Here is a 16,437-nt window from a genome sequence, read left to right as displayed (position 1 = left end):
AATTTTCTTAATTGTTCTATTCACGTCCCCTTTAAAGCTAGAGGAAGAAATTCAATAATGAAAAGAGGTATTCCTTTCATAACTAAAACTGCATTAAAACTGTGATGAAATACTTTAAAGTTTTCTTAGAACTTCAGAACTTCTCTGTGTGTTGAAATGCCTGGAGGAACTTAAAATATCTCTGTTTAATCCTGAATACAGTTCTTTAAAAAAACGTTTTGTTTGAAAGATATCTCATTGTAGATTTCATTTAACAGCCTATTGGATTTGATTTTTTGGAAGTTACTATTTTTACAAGTGACACCTCCTATTCTTAAAGTTACAGAAGATTATAAAAGATTCTCTCTCTATTTTTCAGCATGTTTATCTTGCCTATTTGACAGTATTTTATGTTTGATTAGATTCTCTAACCTGACTACAGTTCTGTTAGTGTAAGATCGTGGTTTGGCAGAATTGCTTACTTTTCCACAGAGAACCATTCTGTTGAAAAGCATTTTTTTCATTCAAAGCATTAAATACATCAATAAACAATAAATTCTCAATTCAAAAGTTTTTATGTACACAGCATGAACCAAAACTTACTCAACTTCATGTGTCAGTACTGAACAAGTGATCTCCTCTTTAGTTACTCCTTCTCCTTTTCCTCTGCAAACATTATTCTTCCTACTGTACAGAAGGAGACCCCTCCTTTTTCCACAACCCCTTCCACAAAGAGTGTGTCAGATTGTTCCCTCAGCTGTCCTCATCCACCCCATTAAAAGGCTGCTTTACCCCCTACTCCCAAATGGCTCCTCTGCTATCCACTTGGGAAAGAACCTAAGACACAGCTATAGGCAAATGTGAAACACACAAAACTGAGATTACAAAAATGTGACAAGCTCTTCCTGCAAGGTTTCAAGAACATTTTCCTTCCTAATTCAGTATTGTCCTTACATGGAAACTCAGATCTCTTAAGACAAAGCTTTCTGTCGTCTGTCATTTGGCACTGAGGCAGTTGTCTAAGTTGTGAAGACTGGCAAATTTCACTTTTGTAAACATTTTAATACAATAAACAACATGTCTCCACATAATTTATGAATACTATTTCTCAGCCAGGAGCTATTACTGTGTAGACTACCAAATCATCAAGAAAAAGACTCCTCAACTACTTCAATTTGAAAATGCTTGTACTAACGTATTCAAAACATAAACACAATGTCTCCAAGGATTAGAAAGCTTAAAGCAATAAAACAGGGCTTACCGGGGAACTTTACAGCTTGACAGTAAATGACAAGATCTGATAGCTCTGGGGCTATCTGTCTGCTTTCCTTCTTGTTTTGTGGAAGATAGAATTCCTCACCCAGCTCCATGTCATAAACCTAAGTGACAATTCCAAGAACATATAACAACAAAATGACTGAGAGCACTCTTACATATCTTATTTATGTCCTTAAAATCCTTCCTATATGGTTTGCTGTCTTCATCTAACAGAGCTCTGTCTGCAGAGAATTTATGCATCAATACCCATTACTAATACTGTGGTAGTGTGCAAAGGTCTCAGAGACAGTTCTGCTAACATTTGGACAAAAAACATCTGTGCTCAGAAGAAACTACAATTCACTGAACAGCAATGCACTGGTTCACTTGTCAGATGATTTAACAAAAGGTAATGTGCCTATCTGATATCATAGTGTGGTATTTTAAAGTTATTTAGATACACAAAAATGCTGAAAATTCAGATACATCTTCATTTCTGTTGATGTTAATGGAAATCAGATATCTAAATAAACTTTTGGATCTAACTTCAATGAATCCTTTCACTGAGAGCAATGACAGTTAAGATTTTCAAGCAGCCTGTATATACAATAACCTTTGAGGACTTTTCTTGAGCATGCTGAGCATTTCTGCTATTTGTTCTATTTCTTACGGTGTGCTTCCACACTGTCTACTATTTGTCTTCATTAAAGTGCATTTGCCATCTGATGTCTCAGTTACCTAAACTGCTCAAATGCTTTTTGAAGTTGGTTGTATATCAACATGTGGCTGAGAAGAAAGGGGGAAAAAGTGGAACTACCTTTCCTTTAGTATTGTAAGCAGCACAGTCAGCCTTCTTTATTCGTTTGGCAGTCTCTTCGTTATATTCATACTGCAGCTTATCGCTTGATAATTTATTCTCAGGTCGGTCTTCAAGAATGTTATCTAAAAAATTAATGGGATTTTAATAAACGAAGTCAAACCATTTCAACTGGAAGTTTAATCTGAATTAACAATCTTTGTGGATAGTGAAAATCATCTGAATAACTGGATGCCAAAATACTGCATTTACTGGTCAAAGCTTTTTCTTCTAGTAGTAACTTTATACTTCAGAAGTTTAATGCTTGGTTCTGGTTAATGTCCCACTTCTTTTAAAGCCCATCCTTTTGTGCTCAGAAAATACTTAAAACAAAATCATTTAATGAACCAAGCTTACCATCTGAAAACAACTGATATTCCTGAACAACAAAAAATTGCTCAAGTCCAAACACAATCACATCAAACGTACACAGTCTTGTACAGAAAGTTTTAGCCTTCTCCTTACATTCACTACAATGAAGTATTTTTTACATCTATAGAAATTCTTCTTCAAAGCTGAATATTTATTAGAGTATAATACATCTACTAATTTGGTCTTTCTGGATGGAAATACTGCAAATGTCACAAAAGGAACGGTTTTATGTCATGCCTGATATTCCTGATGCTTTAACCACATTCTTTTTATGCATAACCAGTGTCACACATGCAGCCTTCTAACAGTTCCTGACCAGTTAACAATGCCATTTGAAAATATCTCATTGCATCTTTAATATTAAGTAGTAACCATATATTCACACTGTAACATTCAACAGGCTGGAGATGCAGTGCTGATTACATGCAGTTAAAATGCTCAACCAAATGGCCTTTACCTTCCTGGCTGTTAGGAGCAGGAGAAGCATTAAGGACATCAGCTATAGGGAAACAGAGTCAGAGAGGGAATAAGAGTAAAGGAAATTAAGATTTACAGCCAGAGAAATGAAAATTAAGTGTCAGTTGTAAAACTATTAGCCTTATGAAAATCTATTAGACTTATGATCAGTAAGGAAAATAAAACTGAAAATCTCTTAGAAAGTTTACAGACCATTATTTAGATTAGTTTTGCCAAAATAGTAATGTAATTAAAGATCTCAAGGAATAACAATCATTGTAATAAAGTAGTGAACCATGCTGCAGATTTCTTCATATATTTGAACATGTGAATGTTTCTTGATAACTTGGGATTTCTCAAACCTTCTCTTAAATAAAACATTGCTCAAACATTACTAACTGCAGTTAGTTTGCAATATAATATATTCCTGCTCTATCTCTTAACAAAGATCTGTTTCTCACAGCAATTTACATCTACGGGATCTCCACCTTGTCCCACACAAGCAGTATTCTTAAGCAGCTGTTAGGCCAATTTTCTAGCTAAACACAACTGAAGGCAGCACTGGCACCAAACTCATAAATGTTAACCCACAAGCAGTGTCAGGTCCTGAACTGCATTCATTAATTTTGTGACTATTTTTAAAGTCATTAAACACAAGAGCAAGTAATGTAAATATGAAACCAACTGGAAAGTCCTGTGCTGCAGGGCATGCTTGAGCCTTACATCTTTGAATGTGGTACCATTCAGAGACACTGCCAGGTAGAACTCACGTGCCCTGTGACAGGACAAGGAAGTTCCACGTTGACATGAAGAAAAACTTCTTTACTCTAAGGGTGATGGAGTGCTGGAACAGGCTGCCCAGAGAGGTTGTGGAATCTCCTTCTCTAGAGACTTTCAAGACCTGTCTGGATGCCTTCCAGTGTGACCTGCCCTAGGTAATCCTGCTTTGGCAGGGAAGTTGGACTCAATGATCGCCAGAGGTCCCTTCCAACCCCTACTATTCTATGACCCTTCTCAAGATCTGGAAGCAAGAACTGGACACAGAAATCAAGTTCTGGCACACAGAAGTTTTACACAGAAGCAAAAAGATGGTTTGTTTTCAGTACTGCTCCTGATGATCCCTATCTTTTGGCTGTCACTGCATACCAAGCTGAGGATTTCAGAGAACTTTCAATAATTCCATGATCTCCCAAACTGATACTGCCATTGCTGATCTTAGAATCATGCAAGCAAGGTTTAGTTTTTTCCCCTTAATGTATTATTTTACCATCATCTACACTGAAGTACACCTGTAATTATTTTGCTCCTTAGTCAGTTTTGTGACCCACATATGGAGTTCAACATTGGTGCAGCATTTAAGTAACCAAAGAGTATCGCTTATGCCATCACTGCTCTACCTGGGTAAATGAACTGTGAGCTACTTTGATATATTCTCTGAAAATTACCCATTAAAAATAATAAGCAATCCATTTAGACTTGTTCAGCTTGCTCAAGCCACACAACAGTGTTTTGACAAATGTCCTTTGGCAAAACTTGAGAGGATTGATGCTTCCGACTCCAGCTGTGTGCTCTATCAGAATCTATCAGCCCCACAGGGAAAAGAAGCAAAAAAAGATGCATGACTGCAGCTCAGCCACCTCATTGTGGCACATTCTGTCCTTCATCTGTAATTGAATCCAACATGTCAGAGTGACCTGGAGAGCTAAGGAAGCAATGGAAGCTGCTAATAGCAGCATTATTTATCACCTCTGGCATTCTAAATATTATATCCAATCTATAAAATGCTCATAAGGGTGAATTTATGCTAAACTACCAGTTCCTGAAGGCTAGGATAGGTCAGACTTCAAGTCACACTCAAGTCCTTCCTCTACACAAATTATTTTCACAGTATTATACTGCACCAAACTGCCACCAAGGACATAGAGCACATTTTCCTCTCACAGCAGCAGATCAACTTACCTGCATCATTCCTGAACTAGGACATTTACAAGCCTTATTGCTACAGTTCTAACAACAGCACTGTAATGAATAAGTAAATATACATTGTTACCATCAGAGAGAGATTCATAGTCATAGTCATACTCATCCTCTTCATCATCTTCCTCTTCGTTGGTAGGTGTTGGGTTGCCAGCACCATTGCTAGCCTGCGCTTGCATGTGAGCCAGCTGGTGAGCCTACAGCAACAGAACCACTTATTACATAAATTGCTAGGTATTGTTAAAAAGCAGAAGAGTTTCCACCACTGTTTGCACCTTCATTTATTTCTATCACAGCATAGATATGCATTTATATATACTAAATATATATAATGAGAAATAAGATTGTTAATATCAAACTAAAATATCATTTTAATGCTTCGAATATAATTTGTATTGATAGAAAAATACCCAGTAAGATGATATATTTAATTAATTATGGGAAAGTGATAATTTTGCACATTATTTAGAGTAAGGCTGCCTTTTTTCAGTGAAGGTGTGCTGTTTTGGAAACAGTTTTAAACTTTTTTAGAAGATGCAGTCTATTCATATACTGCTATGATCAGCGTGGTTTACTAATTTTGATACTAGAATTCAATTCCAGTTCAATTGTGTCTACTTTTTGGGTAAAGCAATTAATTTTCAAGGATTCAATCACTAGTTCTCAACAAACATGAATAGTAATATGTTGTAGCCTCAGAATGAAACTTGATTTTGGATAAAGCAATTAATTGTCAAGGATTCAATCACTAGTTCTCAACAAATATGAATAGTAAACATTGCAGCCTCAGAATGAAACTTGATTTACGTTTATCACATCAGGCATGTGGCACTAATCACAATATTATGAAGTACTGTAAAACTAAAACACAGTAAAATTTTGTTATGCTGCATCCATACATTACTATATGTCTTGCCTACTTATTTGAAAGTGTTGCAATCCACTGTGACTCTTCCAAGAATGAATAGGCATTAGATTATTCTGCTGTACATATTGAAACTCCAAACAAATTATTTCTACCAGAAGTTAGGTCTCACTTTGCTGTTAAGGAAGGACTTTACCTTTTGCTTCAATATATCTACTGGTGTTTGATGGGCTTTCAGCTTCTTGTTTTTAAGCAGGATTTTTCTTTTCAGTTGGCCAGGTGAAGGAAGCATGGGATCGTCGGAAAAATCACTCTCAAATAAAAACTTTGTTACCAGCTTATCTCCAAATACATTCTGAAATATAAAGAACGTGTGATAAATTATGGGAAATCCCAAGGCATGTGCTTAAAATAATTTACCACAATTTCTGGCCTACCTTGAAAATTTCAGCCATCTTGCGTTGCTGAGGCAGGGAACAGTGGTTTTCTATTGATATGATAATGGGCATGTCTGAGGTGATAAATGCATTGCGATCAATAGCTTCAACTACCTCCTGTGAGCAAGAAAGTTCATCAATAGAACATGTGATTGATTATTTTGCAGCATTAACTGCTTTAACTTACTCTTAGCTGAAAGGAGAGGAAAGGAGGTGTTTTTTTTTTTTCCTAAGAAGAAAGAATCCACAATTTGCCTTTGAAACAAGCTCCTACAGATTAACCTACAACAGTAACAGATACTTATGCTAGTCAAGTCAACAACAGAAGACAGAAAATTGCAGTACCTATGCTATGAAAACTAATTTGAAATGCATAATGTTGACAATTGAGGAGTTAATGTCTGACATAGTCCACAGTTCATATTCTATTTGGATTTAGACCATTAGGATTTGTATTCTTCTAGCAGGTTATTTTTTTTCCTTCATTAGAGAAAAAGTTACTGATATCCTTCTCATTTTTTGTTTTCATATGCAATTATCAACATACCTTAAAAGAGATCTTAGTAGTAAGAGTATGCCCATGATAAATAATGGGCATCCCATCATCCCCATCCCAGCAGTCCAATTCTACACTTCTGCAGCCTTGTAAAAGAACCTACAATGTAATTGAACAGTGTAAGCATGTATAGGCTAAAGCTTCATGCCATCAAAGCAAAAGACAGACATTGCAGAGCTAAATGAAGTCCCAGCAATTTGGTGAAATGTTGGAAAAAGCAATCTCTGTAGATAGTTAGAATGGACATCTCTAAGGATAGTTAGAATGGAAATGTGCCAGGTCATCTTATTTAATACTATTAAGCTAATCTGCAGTCAGCCTGCCAGTCATCCACCCATCCATTTTTAATTTATTCATGTATTTATTGTAGAAAGCTCTACTTGCTAGAAAACCACTGAAGAACGCAGAGGAAGGATGGAGGGTAAGATAAGCTAACCCACCTGTTGGCAGCCCAGCTTATTATTGCTATCAATATTTAGCATGCCTATAATTGCAAGAGTTATCTGTACTACAATTAAATGCTTAACTGTAAACAAAGATCTTGGTAATTCAAAACCATTTCCAGTAAAAACTGGTGCACCACCACTTCTGTGAGAACCAGACACATCATTCCAGAACTCAGAGCCACTTCTGTTCTGGTGACGACTACTCGAGGGACTGGAAGAAGCATTTCTGAAGCACGCAGATTCTGGAGCCAGCTCAGCTCTCTCTCACTTCCTATCCATTACCAACACAATACTGACATCAGTCTGTGCAGTCCTACTCCAGGAACCTCCTTTGCAATTGCATTATTCAGTACAGTAATGTTATTCAGCCTTTCCTAACACAGCCTCATCCATCTGTCTTACAACTTGAGGCAAAGCAGCACATGGGAATGCTAGACCAGCCCTTCTCAATGGTGAGTCATTAATATCTAGAGCAATGAAAACACTGCTCACAGGAAGTTTAATCCTTTCTCTAGCATTTAAGTAAACACACAAACATATATATACACACACACACACACAAAAACAAACCCACAACCAAAAGCTCTGGGGAGAAATCTCTCTTTTCCTGTTCACCATCAATCAGGCATAGTCTAAAAAACTGCAGAATATTCCTAGAAACAATGTTTTCAGAAGTCATCATTCCATTTCAAATTTGCCTTTGCAGTGCAATGTACAATATTTGAGTAGTGTTTCTGACATCTGAATGAACTAAAATATTAGATCAGTCTTTCCTGTGGGAAAGTCTAATTTTAGTAGGTTGGGTCAGACTGACTGGTGTCTAAATGCTATGAATCTCAAACTAAGCCCATTTTTTTTTGCCTTAGAAAAGGCATTTGAGCACAACTGTACTTACAGGCAGCTTTCCCACACATCATGTTTTCCAACATTTTGCAAGCAGGGTTTTAGGACATTCAGATTTTCAAAGCAAAAAGGTCATGTTACTGTGACTTGCCAGTTAAACAAACAAGTTCATGTTGAAAACCACACAACAATCCCATCCTACATACCTGGCTGTAGAGCTCTACTGAGGACTCCCCTTTAAGCTGATGGCCAGTAAGGTAAGTATTGTGTGAAGATTCTATGTAGTAATAGGACAGTGGAAAGTGTAAGTCCTCAGCATTCTCTTGTGACTCATCATTTTTAGAAGCAAAGTTGTCTTTATCCATCAAAAATCTGGAGATGAGAAGGTGTGAAGAAATTTTATGTTATGCTGTGTATTTTGTGACTATCATAAAAATATCAAGACACTGGTGCCATATTAATACATGTATGTGTATAAATTTAACATATAAATAATTACCTTGCAAATCCTTCAAAAGATAGTAGCCCCTGCTGGCACATATTTACACTGGGTTCAAATTTCTATAAGGAGGAAGAAATGTAAGAAATATATAACAACAGTTCTTAGAAGCATGGCTATTTTATATTTTCATAGTGTAGTCTGCTCATTGAACTAACCAGTTAGCATTTAAAAACAGTCATTTCGTGGGTAAAGTAATTGGGTGCCTGTGGTACACTCATGCTTATTTTACAAATCTCTAAACAAACATACTGAACTCATAAATCATGGAGTCATTCAAGTTGGGAAGATGTTGGGAAATCATCTAATCCAACCTCGTGTTCAAAGTAGCACTTCAGTGAAATTAAAGCTCAGAGTCAGCACTTATGCTAAAATTAAAAAGGCAGACATCCTTCTCCTTTGTTTGGTGTTTTTACACAGCACACCACCATCTCAAATAAAAGAGATGCTAACCTGATGTTTTTTCAGAATGTCTGTCTTTTAAACTCTGCAATTTTCCATTACATGCTGATAGCTGAAATGTACATCTATTGTTAACTGCTAATTGAGGACTTCATTTTGGAGTATTTTCACTATACGTTTGGAGGAATTCAAAATTTTCTACCTGCTTTTTAATTATTTCAGTCATTTTACATGAGAGAATAAAATATCCATGTTTTCTCTGGATTTTTTTTGGTAATAAAATGGAAATATGTGGAAATTGTGGGGTCTTAAATTCCAGATTATAGTTAAGTACTATCAAAGGTGGTCACAGACAAGGAGAAAACAACACACTCTCATGAGTGCATTTCCAAGTAGTAACATTCCTTTCTGGAGAAACCATACACAGCCAAAAAACTTATTATTTGCATTAGTTTCTTTTTTCCTCTTTATGGACTGTTTTATAGTCCAGAATAAAGATAGTATTAAATTTTAAATTCAAGTAAACTGCAGTGACAACATCAGTATGAAAGGAGACATCCACACAGATAAATTGTTCTGACTACATGGGAGACAATGCTAGAGGGAAAAACAGAACTAAGAAGAGTTCAAGTAAGGGGAATTTTAACATGTTTCTATCACTGACCTGGATAATACTGAGGATTTCATCATAGGTGCAGTGTTCTCCTTGGCAATTCACTAGGAAGTCATTTAGCTGCTGGATTCCCACACCAAATATTCCCAGAGATGTGCTTTCAACACCAGTACCGTTGGTCACGATACTGGCAGCAGCAATAGCATCAGATATTTGTCTCTGGTTGTCTGATAGCTGCTGCCTGCTCTTAATGAACAAACCAAGGTCTGAAACATTTCTAGTTAACAAATCTGAAAACAAAAGAAAACAAAATAACAACTATATGTTTATTATATTTACTGTATAAAATATAATGTATAACACATGACTATCCGACAGAATATTTTAGCACCAACATAGCAAATTAGAACAAAACCATCTTGTTTCTATTCACTAATAAAATAAAGAGTACTAAGCATGTATGAAAACAGTGGTGGCAGACTGCAAGTGTTCAGTTACTATAAACAAAATCCTGGAACCTTTACTATGTAATTCACATTCCCTCACATACTGTCACCTGGGACTCTCCTGCTTCCCCTCACCACCACATACAGCCTCAAAGCCTTTCCTTTGCTGTGTACAACCCCATGTTCTTCCTGTTCAATCACTATCTTCTTCCAGACTCATATGCCAATTGTACAGTACCCACCCCACAGAGGCTGCTTGGCAGAAAGATTGTTTTCTTTAAATGTGCACAAAGCTCCAGACTTAGATTAGGGTAACTGGGGAATACAAAGTGAGACAGAGGTTTCCTTCCTCTTTATCCCACATAAAGCAGACCTACTAGAAAACCAGTTAGGAAAAAAAACAATCAAATGAGATACATGGCACAGCCTCCTCATTTCTCTTCCCTACATTTGCTCTGTTTTAGCCCTTCCAGAGCAACTGTCACCAGATAAAGTACCCTTTGTAAAGAGATGAGGACAGGCTGCATTGATGGGCTGAGGTCAGCTGTATGAGGTGTAACAAAGCCAAGTGCCAGGTCCTGCACTCGGGTCACAACGACCCCATGCAACACTACAGACTTGGGACAGAGTGGTTGGAAAGTTGCCTAGTGGAAAAGGATCTGGGGGTGTCAGCTGATGGCTAGCTGAATGTGAGAAAGCCAACAGCATCCTGGTCTGTATCAGCAATAGTGTGGCCAGCAGGAGCAGGCAAGTGATCGTTCCCCTGTACTTAGCATGGTGAGGCTGCACCTCGAATACTGAGTTCAGTTTTGGGACCCTCAGTACAAGAAGGACATAGAGTGTGTCCAGAGAACAGCAACAAAGATGGCAAAGGCTCTAGAGAACAAGTCTTACAAGGAATAACTGAGGGATCTGGGATTGTTTATTCTGGAGAAGAGGAAGCTGAGAGGAGACCTTATTGCTCTCTAACTATCTGAAAGGAGATTGGAGTAACGTGGGGGTTGGTCTCTTCTCTCTAGCATCAGGTGATAGGATGAGAGAAATTGTCTGAAGTTGTGCCAAGGGAGGTTTAGACAGGATATTAGGAATAATTTCTTTACAGAGAGAGTGGTCAGGCTGCGCAGGGAGGTGAGGGAGTCATCATCCCTGAAGGGTTCAAGAAATGCATGGACATGGCACTTTGGGATGTGGTTTAACAGCCATGGTGGTGTTAGGTCAATGGTTGGATGGACAATCTTAGAGATCTTTTTCAACCAAAGACAATTCTATGATTCTGTGATTCTATGTTTGATAGTTCTTTATGAGATTGACTGAAACACTTTTTCTTCAGGCCAACAACCACAGCTGTTCAGCAATCTAACAGCTGTATTTTCCTCTTTAACAAACCCAAATCAGGCTGGAATCCACTGCTATTTTCATCAATCTTCAAATTAGTGTAAAGTGGAGCAGGGTCTAAACCGGATCGATTGCAAGGCACAGCATAGACATCAAAAAGGTCTTTCAGATCCTTGCGGCTACGGACACTGTGAAGAGAGTTGAAAGTTCAGTATTTGCCCCGTTAGAAACTTGGAAGAATGGTATCAGTACAGAATAAAAATACATCTTACCTGAAAGACTTGAAGAGCTCTACAAATTCCACAAAAGTCATGTTGCTATCAGACACCATGAAGTTCTGAAACCCTTTCATTCCTCCTTTAACACGGCCATGCCAGCTACTGCTGCTCCATGTGCTAAATCAGAACGAGACTGCTGTAGGTTGGTTATGTTAAATTTCTACTTGTTGAAAGATTATGCATTACTGCATTAACACTTTATTTGTGCCCTACTTAATGCATTTATTACCAACATATGGAAGAAACAAATAAAGCAATATCTTATAAGGTGCACAACAACAGTTTGCACTTTCTTGTTATATTCTAGCAGCTATTCTTTTTTCTCAAGGCTACTGCAGACTTTGCCAGAATTAATGCATAGCTGTTTAAAACTGTTCCATGTACAAGAAGGCCTCATACAAATAGCACAAATGAAAGCATTCTCATTTTCCCTTTAAATAAAACAATGACAGTATTCTTGTAGTGCAGACTTTTTATGAGGTTCATTGAAGACTTGCTGAGGGAAAATTAAAATGTTGTGGTACTTCTTAAAGCCCTGCACTCTCAAAATGAAATAGTAACATTCTGACTGGGTGTACAAGAAAAACAAGTATTTTCCCTATGCATTTGGGGTATCTTGTATCTGTGAGCACTAAAGGTGCCTTCATTGTTTCCCAGGCCATGGGCTTCCCAGATATTTCCCAAGAACAAAGAGAGGTCAAGCTACAGTCCTTCTCTTCTTTTAGGCTTGGACAGTAGCCCCTGGAGGCCATTATCCTTCAGAAACAAGGTTCTGATGATTTCCTACTTTCAGCTTTGTGGGCTAAAAGAAGGAAAGCAGAATAGAACTTCTTGAGACCAAAGGCAGAAAATTATCACAGAAACAACTAGCTGTTTGGTGCTAATATTTCTGTTGACTTGAGTAATACTAACCCCAGCCAATTTCTTTATAACTGCAATTGTTAACCTAAGTTTTGCAGCTGAACAAAATTTTAAAGCAGAAGCAGTATATTTGGAAAAGCCACATCCTGATACAGTTAGGCTCCAACTTGAACTATCACTTGAGCAGTATTAACAAGTCCTTAGTGAATTTCATTTACTAATCTGCAATGATGGGCTGAGCATCTGAGCCCCTTCCTGGACCTAAACACCAATGAACACATGCTCCAGCATCCTGAAAAGGGAGGGGTATAAGTAGCCAGCACAAATAACAAGAACTGTCTATTTTAAAACGTAACTAATTCCAGAAGTTACAGCATTTGTTTCAAAACACCAACCTAGGTGACTGTGTGTCACACTTCATTGCTCTGTAATGCCCAAGTCTACAAATCCACTAATCTATGAATTCTGACATCAGGTTCGGTACAAATAGTCTCAAAAGCTATATCGGAAAAACAGGACCAGCTTGCTGTCCACTGTTCCTAAAGACCTTTGCAGTCACCTGCTGCAAGCATGCAACTTTTGACATAAATAGGCTAGATCAGATTCCTCAGTTCACTCCTGGTCTGGGATGGATGCATGCAACTGAAAATAGAATATGATTTAAAATTATTTTAAAAATATCTATACCGCACCATGCATACTGGCATCAGATGGGAACTACCTTCCTCAAAGGGGAAGGAGGGTCTTTGCCCAGGAACCAGTGGGACTTCTTGATAGGGCTTCAAACTAGATGTGAAGGTGGAGGGAGAAGAAATCAGGCCTGCTGAATGGTCAGCTCTCTGGAGCCTCCTGAGGCAACAGCAGCCAGCAAGTAAACTCCCTTGAAACACCTCAAGGGAATCAAGGGGAATTCTGCTAAGAAAGTGAAGCAAGCCAACACGCAGCTGAAGCATCTTCATGAATGCATGCAGCATGGGCCACAAACAGGCTTTGAAAAGGTGGACTTAACATTTCTCTGCAATGCCTGGCAATTGGCTCAGGTCTGGTTTGGTCCCCGAAGGTGCTTCCCTCCTTAGGAGATAATTTTCATTTTTGGTGTGTGTTCAGTCTGAAGTGGTTGAAATAATTTGTGGCTTACTACTGCCTGGCAGACTGCCATTTGCTTAGTGGAACACAAACCAACAGGACATGCCATGACTATGGGTGGATTGCCTGAAGGTAACATTCTTGCTGTGAGTCTGTAGTACAAGACAGCATATTGCAGATGGTTTTGAGACTGAGGAAGCTCTCAATCCATACTTTCTGATTACATAAGTCTATGGAGCAAATATGCACGGAACTGCACGTAAATTCCATCTTGGAGGCAACCAGCTTGTTTACACTAAAAGAGATCCCAGGAGTGAATTAACACATGTATAGGGTAAATGATCTGGGGATTTTGCAGCAAAGAAGAGCACCAGCTATTTGATAGCTTAGAATTACTATCACAGTTGAGGTACTACAGATAATTTGTTCATTTAGCACATATGAAGCGTCCACACACAAAACCTGGCAAGCACAATTCAGACCTAGAGTTTAAAGGGTAAATATCAAGAGGGAAAACTCTCTCCAGTGCTCCAAGTTTCTTAACAGCACAGGAAAATAGGGCCAAGACAATGGATAAAACATGTAATTCTGTTCTAAGGAAGATTTCCTCAGGGCAGATTGAACAGCCATACAGCTGTATCCTGAGTAAATTCTAGCAAGAAGGTTCATATAAGATGGAGAGAGCTCAAAGTGACACTGTACAGTTTCCAGACAACTTTGCCAGGGAAAACCTGTCATAACTTGGGGAGGCCCACAGTGCTAAGCTGCACAGGGATCTGTACAGAAACCCAGGACTGAGACGATTTAGAAGAACATTAGCTGCCCTCCTGGGAACACGAGTTCTTCATTGAGCCTTTTAATCTCATTTACAGAGGGGCAATTATTTTGGCATAAAAGCAAAAAGCAGATTTGCAAAACAGAGAAGCATTTTCCAAAGGTAGCAAAGCAGTATTTCTTCAGTTTAACATAAAAGAAAGCTGTTCCAATCCTTAAAAAAAAAAAAAATAGAGAGATGTCTTACAGAGATAAATCCTAGTCTGGCATGTTTAACCCGTGGTCGTGAATGACAAAGAACAAAAAAAGTTAAGAATGTAGTAAGAGCGATGTCAAAAGAAGTAGCAAACTAAAGATGTTCACATCAATTACCAAATTCAAGTGGTTTAAGTATAAAAAAAAACCCTAAGAAATACACGACTTAAACTATTACAGAAGACACGTCTCTCCAAAAATAATTTCTACCAGCAGCAATAATCTCTTCCATTGCTTACCATTACTCTCCTGGAAACCTCAAGATTCATATTCCTGATGATACCTCAGTATTTATCCTCTTAAAAGGCACTGGAAGGTCTCTGCTGAGACTGTCATCTTGTATGCCATAAAGTACCTTGCATATCCCTGACATATTAGTGTTGTCAAATAATTATTACTACTACTGTCACCACCACCATTATTACTATTGATAGAATTAATCAATAGTGCTCTGTGTCACTGCACACCTACAGCATAAGCTTTTGCACTGCCTATGTGACAAAAAAAAAAAATGGGATTAATGTTCAAGGAGGAGAGGCTTGTAAGAGAAAGCTTCCTCCAGTTCCCTGAGATGATACTGCAAGCATCACCAGGAACATCAGTGAAGGTTAATACCCCTCCAGGTAGAAATTACTTGTGCTGAGAAACCTCAGAATTTCACACATCCATAACATTTCTGGTGGTTTTCATTACACAGAAGACATCTATAGCTGTGTTTAGGAGAAGAAAGAGTTAAATTCCATATTTGTATAGTTTTGGAACAGCATTCCAATATGCTTCTGTAACAAACCAAAGTGTGCTGCTCAGCGACTTCCTACAAAGTCGTCCTCAGACTCACAGTATTTCAGCTTAAATGTTCTATATTGTTCTACAATGTGGTTTAGATGTCTATCAGAAGGCTAATGACATTTCTGGCACTGTTTTTAGCAGATTTTTTTCAGTTTGGCATAGCTCCATAATTGATGATAATTAAGTAACAGTAGTATTTTTTATTTTTAAATCAAAGCACTGATTTTTGTCCTTACCTAGACTGACTCTTGCTTGAAGACATTACAGGAGAGGAGACTGGCCTTGTTGGTGAAGATGTAGATCCTAAATTAGGAGATCCAGATGCTGTCAGAGAGTGAGCTCTTCTTGATGGCAGGTTGTTAGACGGAGAAGCATTAATAATATTTTGATCTATGGAGAAAATGAAAGTTTGTAGCACAATTACAACATCTGGCACAACAAAAATGCTTTTGTCCAAAAGACCCGCATCACAATTCATTAACACTTAATAAGGAACTAAAGCAATTTTAGATTTGGTCCAGGACAGTAAGAAAGACGCATTCTGAACAACACTTATATACCCATTTCATCTGAATGGAAAGAAGTGCTACTGAAACTAAATCAAAGAACAATTATGACCAACTACAGACATAAATTTAAAAGTTTGCAGTATTTGGAGTTTCAACTGCAAAGGTAGTTTTGTATCAGAAATGTATTTTTAGCACCACAAAAAATGTCTGTGAGGAAAACCCTGAAGGACTTTCAAGTACTGAAGCATATATCTACCTGGTTCTTCTTGCTCATCAATATCTTGAGGATCTGAACCACTTCTATTACGATATTCCTTGCAGCTTTTTGCCTTCCGAGTTGCCATTTCGTCATCAGTGGCCTCTCCGCTTTCACCCTAGAAATAATGACCACCATAATAAATATCCCAAACCCACTACTGTTCCCACTCTTTAACAGTGCAATCTGTAAAAAAATAACCCATGAGATAATCAGCTATTCCTTATGAAACAGACTCCTGTAAGGCCAATACCAGCAGAAAAGAGACAACTTAAACAGGATGCATAGTG

General features: G+C 37.9%; 1 protein-coding gene across 3 annotated transcripts in view; it reads right to left on the bottom strand.

Annotated features, from left to right (window-relative positions):
• Window positions 1-16,437, bottom strand: part of PLCE1 (phospholipase C epsilon 1) — a 119,785-nt gene that overhangs the window by 13,319 nt on the left and 90,029 nt on the right. For 2 of the 3 annotated variants that reach the window (XM_054382072.1, XM_054382073.1), the window contains 13 exons: window positions 16,148-16,265; window positions 15,619-15,772; window positions 11,612-11,734; window positions 11,391-11,527; window positions 9,610-9,848; window positions 8,544-8,605; window positions 8,251-8,416; window positions 6,747-6,854; window positions 6,200-6,316; window positions 5,959-6,117; window positions 4,971-5,094; window positions 2,054-2,178; window positions 1,241-1,358 (listed from right to left, as the gene is read on the bottom strand). In XM_054382072.1, the coding sequence (XP_054238047.1) occupies window positions 1,241-1,358; window positions 2,054-2,178; window positions 4,971-5,094; window positions 5,959-6,117; window positions 6,200-6,316; window positions 6,747-6,854; window positions 8,251-8,416; window positions 8,544-8,605; window positions 9,610-9,848; window positions 11,391-11,527; window positions 11,612-11,734; window positions 15,619-15,772; window positions 16,148-16,265 (1,750 nt within the window). The remainder of the gene's footprint in view (window positions 1-1,240; window positions 1,359-2,053; window positions 2,179-4,970; window positions 5,095-5,958; window positions 6,118-6,199; window positions 6,317-6,746; window positions 6,855-8,250; window positions 8,417-8,543; window positions 8,606-9,609; window positions 9,849-11,390; window positions 11,528-11,611; window positions 11,735-15,618; window positions 15,773-16,147; window positions 16,266-16,437) is intronic. The other variant, XM_054382075.1, reaches the window with a different exon arrangement.

This window comes from Indicator indicator, chromosome 7 (genome assembly GCF_027791375.1).
Source record: "Indicator indicator isolate 239-I01 chromosome 7, UM_Iind_1.1, whole genome shotgun sequence".
Taxonomy (NCBI): Eukaryota; Metazoa; Chordata; class Aves; order Piciformes; family Indicatoridae; genus Indicator; species Indicator indicator.
This window is presented reverse-complemented; position numbering and strand designations above follow the sequence as displayed.